This window comes from Ascidiella aspersa, chromosome 3 (genome assembly GCF_963924565.1).
Source record: "Ascidiella aspersa chromosome 3, kaAscAspe10.2, whole genome shotgun sequence".
NCBI lineage: Eukaryota > Metazoa > Chordata > Ascidiacea > Phlebobranchia > Ascidiidae > Ascidiella > Ascidiella aspersa.
Window position 1 is genome coordinate 10,930,041 of NC_139449.1, and position 6,000 is coordinate 10,936,040.

The following is a 6,000-nucleotide window of genomic DNA, read 5'->3' on the forward strand; positions in this document are numbered from 1 at the left end:
ACCAATCGCTTTAGTCGTGGTCGGTGTTCGTGTTTGAATAAAATTGAGTGAGTTTTGTTTCTTAACTAGAGCGGTACAAGGTACAATTTAATTACGGTTAGATATGCATTCTTTATGCTTTACATTTTTAGAAATACCATGGGTTTTTAAACTTTGTGGCACACTTAAACTTAAGGTATTTATATCACATCCGAAAATCTAAAGTGCGTTCACCATTATTTTTGTATGTAGAACGATCGGAATTATATACCCAGTCAGGGGCGCCCGCAGAAAATTTTCCAGGGGGGGGCAATCAGGGGAAAATCAAAAAAGGGGTCCTGAATTTTCAATTTAGGGAATTCCCCTATTTTTCATCTGACTTAATGAATAACCACGTCATAAAACAGTGACATTATGACGTCATGGAATGGTGATTGCAAGACGTGATAAAAAAACTAATCAGAAACAGCCAAATACGTCCTGCAAAAGCGACCACGTGCGTCGTCAACAATACTGTCAGGCGCCAGCTGCGAAACACGGTAACTTCAGGCAAAAAAAAAACAAATTGTAGAATACACACTTGCTAATCAGTCAACCTAAACAAATAACGAAAAAGAACAACTTTCAGCGTTTACGGTCGACCAAACAAAAGACGAAAAACGGCGTTTTGCACTCGATTTTGGTTTCGCATTAGATTAAGACGCGTGACCCAATTACTTTAAAAGCACGCCGCTGCGAACAGTTTTTTAAACCATGACAAAAACGAAAAAAAAACGAAGTGCCTTGCAAATTACTAGCGAAGAAAGACAGCAAATACTGTTTAATACATTTGTTCTGTCATGGAGTGTTCACGTGGTTCTCCTGAGAGAGGTTGCCCGCGGCCCCTGAGCCGCGTGCTCTAGTCACGTGTTTTGTAATCATTGCTTGTGTTGTACGTTAGTTGTATCGCAATGTAAATTACGCGACTACTCGCCTATAAATGCTCGTGCCCTTCTTGTGTTATATCCATTCGAATTAAACCAGTTACTTACTTGGACTCTGTTTACTATTCTTGCAAGGCAAACAAAGGTTAGAAACACAACAGAGTTTTGGCGACGAGGATATTGGATTCAAGGTCTTCTGAACGAGGTATCTACGCAGTTTGACTTTTCCAACTACTTTTGTTTGCGCAATGGAAGAAATACTGAAGCTCATGCAAGCACAGTTACAGCAACAAGCACAACGCCAGGATGAACAATCCAAACGCCACGAAGAACAGTCAAGACGCCACGAAGAACAAATGCATGTAATGATGGCTCTGGTGGAAAAGGCTGGGTTACCGCAAGCAGCTACGTCTTCCGCAGCAGTACCAAGTTTCAATCCATTTGATTCTACGTCTGAGTTATGGAATGATTATTGGTCGAGGTTCAGCACGTTTATCAAAGCACACGCGGTCCCAAGCGAACGAAAGGCTCAGGTTTTCTTAACAAACCAAACTCCTACAACTTACAAGCTGTTATCAAACTTGGCACTTCAGGGCAGCCCGTCCAAAAGTGTTAATGATCTATCTATTAGCGACATTGAGGGTTTTATGAAGAACCAGTTTGACCCAAAGCGATTCGTCATTCGGGAACGGTTCAAGTTTTGGAGTAATATGCAACGGAAGCCTGGTGAGACTGTTCAAGAATTGGCTGCACGCATTCGTCTTGAGGCAGCCACTTGCGACTTTTCGGCAATCAGAGACCCGTTGGACGAGGCACTTCGCACGCGCTTGATTTGCTCGATCGGCCATGAGGCTGTTCTCAAGGCACTTTTCAAAATTAAGGCTGATGAGCTCAGTTTTGCGCGAGCCATCGAAGTTTCCATTCAAACGGAGGATGCTGCTAAAGTTGCGAAGGAAACTGTATATGGAAACCGAGGTTCTGTTCAAAAGGTACGCGAAGCAGCGAAGCCAAGTCCGTCTCCGTATACTAAAGTTTCAAAGGACGCCGCAAGTTATGCTTCGAGGGACAGTAAAGCCAAGACGAACATGTGTTGCTATCGCTGTGGCAAGTCTGGACATTTTGCTTCCACATGTCGTCACCGAAGTTCAACTTGCAAGTTTTGCAGACGTATCGGTCATTTGGAAGTAGCTTGTCGAAAGAAACTGGCGTCAACAAAACCTTTAAGCATGGTTCATACGGTGAAGCCTATTTCAAGCATTGGGAGGTCAACTCCGAAGCTGGACGTCAATATTTACGTTTTAAACAAGATTTGTTGCTTGGAGCTTGATACTGCTACTACCGGAAACTTCTTATCTGTTGATACATGGAAGCGAATTGGCAGTCCAACGCTGGAGACGCCTACTTACCGTTTCAATTCGGCGACAGAACATTCAGTGCCACTAATCGGTATTTTTCAGGCAGAAGCAGCATATGACGAAACCAAGTGTACGCTAGAGTTCCACGTATCTAAGATACCGAACCTTGATTTACTTGGGAGAAATGCTATTCAGTCTCTAAAAATATCAGTGGACAAATTGATATTTACCGATGTTGTTCCCGTACGTGCTTTATCTGTTGATACTCAACCTGATATTCAGTTACAAACAGATTGCCGGAAACTTTGCAGTCAATTTCCGGACCTGTTTAAAGAAGAGTTAGGTTGTCTAAAGGACTTTGAATTAGAGGTACAATTCAAATCCGCGACGAAGCCTGTGTTTTGTAAAGCTCGCTCAGTTCCGTTTGCTCTTCAGCAAGACGTGGGACCAGCATATATATGATGGAAACGAAGTTCAAAACCTAATCTGATAAACCAGGCCTGGGTGTTTAATTCTACCGGCTCGCGTATACCGTATCCTGCTCTAATGAAGATACAATGCAGTTCAAACGTCGTTAAATATAATTCAAAACTATTTTTTGTCGAATAAAAATTTAACTGAACAACAATTTTAAAAATATGACTTTAGTTATTTTTACTTTGTTAACGATTTATGTGCATTTTTAATCGATTTTGACGAAGTAATTTTGAAAAATTTTGACCAAACATGTAAATTTTGACTTTTTCTCAGGGAGTCGAACCGTTTGACTTTTCCGGTTCAGGTTCGGTTCAGTTCCGGTTTCGGTTCGGAACATTCTAAATGTTCCGGGTTTGTTCCGGTTTTACAGCACGAGTTAGCGGTTCGGGTTTGGTTCCGGTTCGGGGCTAGGCCTATGTTTACGTCAACCACAAACCCTTATTTTAATAACGTATAGAATATGTTTCAAAAGGTAGAAATATTCAATATAATCGACAAAGAAATTACACACTGCGCTTGTTTAGCCAAACGACATAAGATGGTTAGAAAACAATAACTTAATATTAATGACTAAGTAATAACATCCATATCGCTATACACCAGTGGTCGGCAAATGTTTTTTGTCGCGGCGTAAAACCACTACGAAAACAGTGGCGGATTCAGGATATTTGTTTTTTAAGGTCAAATATTACACGGCACCTTGATGCCAGAACACTGCCATGCCATAATGTAAAACATACTATAAAACAAAGAGCGCGCGAAATTTTGCGTTTACATCATTTGGCACGTGGGTCTGAACCACGCTGAGAAAATATAAAAATAATAAGCTACATGCACTTTTATAACAAAGTGGAACGAATGTACGGCTATTACGCAGCCCACAACTACATGATAACACTAAACTATTGAAAAGTGCCTTGCGGCCCACTAAAAATTCGATCTCCAGGTGTCTTCTGGAGTTTACACGGTCACTATTTTGCGAGGATTACTAAATATAATACTTCAGTACTATAATTTATCGTCTGCCAACTTTTATAGAACTTGCCAGGCAAATTCCCTTAATTCTCATGACGTCTATTACAGATGTCATGTCTAAACGGTTATTAAAATAAATTGCTATACAAAGAAGATGTGCCGATAGGTCATCTGCCGCGAACGTGATATTGACTTTAGCAAACTGAAAGAAAAAGCGGAGCGCAATTAGACACTTTGCGCATCGATTTTCGTCTGTATCGCAAATTTTGGTCACCTGCACACGTGATAAAAGATAGAGGAACATTGTTGAGCGTTATACCCAGGGCTGCCACTCCCAAAATTAAAAAAACACTATATTGGACCATAAAAAAACACTAGATCCGGAGAAAAACCACTAGATTGTTATCGCGACAACGTATTGCCATTTTTATGTTGATTTAGCATCTCCAGACGTTTAATCAATGTAAAAACAGACTATTTTTTAAGTCTGTGTGCCATAATTGCGTTATTAAAGCTACTATTTGCTAAATATACACAACAAAAGCTCAGTATTATTCTTTTATGCTTAACACTGTCTTTGGACGGTACATTAAACGCCACTTGTGTTTGGTTGTTTTAACTTTATATAGCAAGCTTAGCATATTGCTGAATATCTATGAGTCTTGTCCGGTTTCAGTCGGGCTTTAAACTGTCATTATTCAACTAATTCACGGCAAAACAGGCGATAAAAACTTGTTTTTTCGTGGTGGAGTTACGTCACACTCCAACTATGATATCAATTAAACTGTTAAGTACAATAAAAGGGCCAATCGCAAAGATTGGGTTTGGGCCCTGGGGGCAGTTCTATTCACTTTTAATGAGTATAACTGACCCTGGGGTCCTAGCCAGAGATTGCCAAAAATTCCTCCCTAAAGGTCGACTTTTTGAAAGAATTTTTTTTTTTGCCGGCTAATTTATCAGCTTTATCTATATACCCTACCTAGACCTGCTCCTTCCTCTCACTCCCGTCTTCTTCCTTTAGCACCTTTGGTTGGCAAGCGGTGATTAAATAGGCTCACACCCTACAGCAGTGATTCTCAACCTTTTTTAGAGCCAGAGCCGCATTTCAAACCTAATGTTTGCAAGGAGCCGCATAAAAAACAACAGTAGGCATACAATTAAAAAATATTAAGAAAGCAACAAGAAAACATCAAATACATTACGCTAGCCTAGGCTAACTAATTAACACTGTTTGCCATAGCTTGTCGATCAGGACTAAATATATTGTGACGTAACAAACCACAAAATTATTTTAAAGAGCCGGATGGAAGTACCCGGTAACATTAGTACTTCGTACTCGGAATCCTCGCTGATACAATTAATTAATTCTTGATTTCTCTTACTTACTTTGTTGCAATTCTGCTACTTCTAACTAATTTTTCACTCGGTTAGAGAGGCGCAAAATGTACAGTTGAGAGCCGCGGTTGAGAATCACTGCCCTACAGTGCAGCACTACAGCTGTACAAACTTCTAAATATAGTCTGCTGCCCGACACTAACAGTAATCAGTATAGAAACTTGTTATTAACAAGCATCGAGCCATCGACGATCACCATAAAGGGAATTTTTCATTCACTTTACCATTTTTAACAATGGAAGCCGGGAAATAACCTAAAGTTTATTACTCCATTTCAAGATTATAAAAACCACTAGATGCTCCAAGAAAACCACTAAACGACTAGATTATTTCAAAAACCGCTAAATCTAGTGGAAAACCACTAGGAGTGGCAGCCCTGGTTATACCCCTCAAAACTATACATCGTTCCAAAGAAATACAGCCAGACCCGAAGCCTCACATTTTGTCGGTTAGCTTTTCCACCGATTCTGTTGTACTGTATTTACACGTTTTGCAACCAATATCATTGTCAAAAGCAAATTAACGAGAATATCGACCAAAAATCGACAGAAAAAACACAGGGTAACGAAAAGGTGTTTAAGATCGGGTATGTTTATGTGCAACAAGTTTCAGAAAGAAAATTCTAGTCAAATATTTTAATTTTACAACTTTGGTATTACTGTTGAAATAGATGATTACACCGTATTATTAGTACATCCTCCAACACCTTTTCCGTCATGTTTGTTCGCAGTGGCGAAAGAATAAATTTTAAGCAGAAAATGCTCTCTCCACGTTGACTTGGGTTGCTGGAACTGCCAAAACTACTTGTGAAAGCTGGTACAGTTCTGGCTTGAATCTTTGGATGATTTCCAGTATTGTAGTACGTCTTCGTTTTTTTAAGTCTTGGTTCGTTGACA

General features: G+C 39.9%; 1 protein-coding gene across 1 annotated transcript; it reads left to right on the top strand.

Moving 5' to 3' along the window:
- The first annotated feature begins 1,150 nt into the window (after window positions 1-1,150).
- On the top strand, window positions 1,151-2,719 carry LOC146159947 (uncharacterized). The gene has a single exon (XM_083384892.1). The coding sequence runs from the start codon at window positions 1,151-1,153 to the stop codon at window positions 2,717-2,719; it is 1,569 nt and encodes a 522-aa protein (XP_083241018.1).
- Window positions 2,720-6,000: the final 3,281 nt, after the last annotated feature.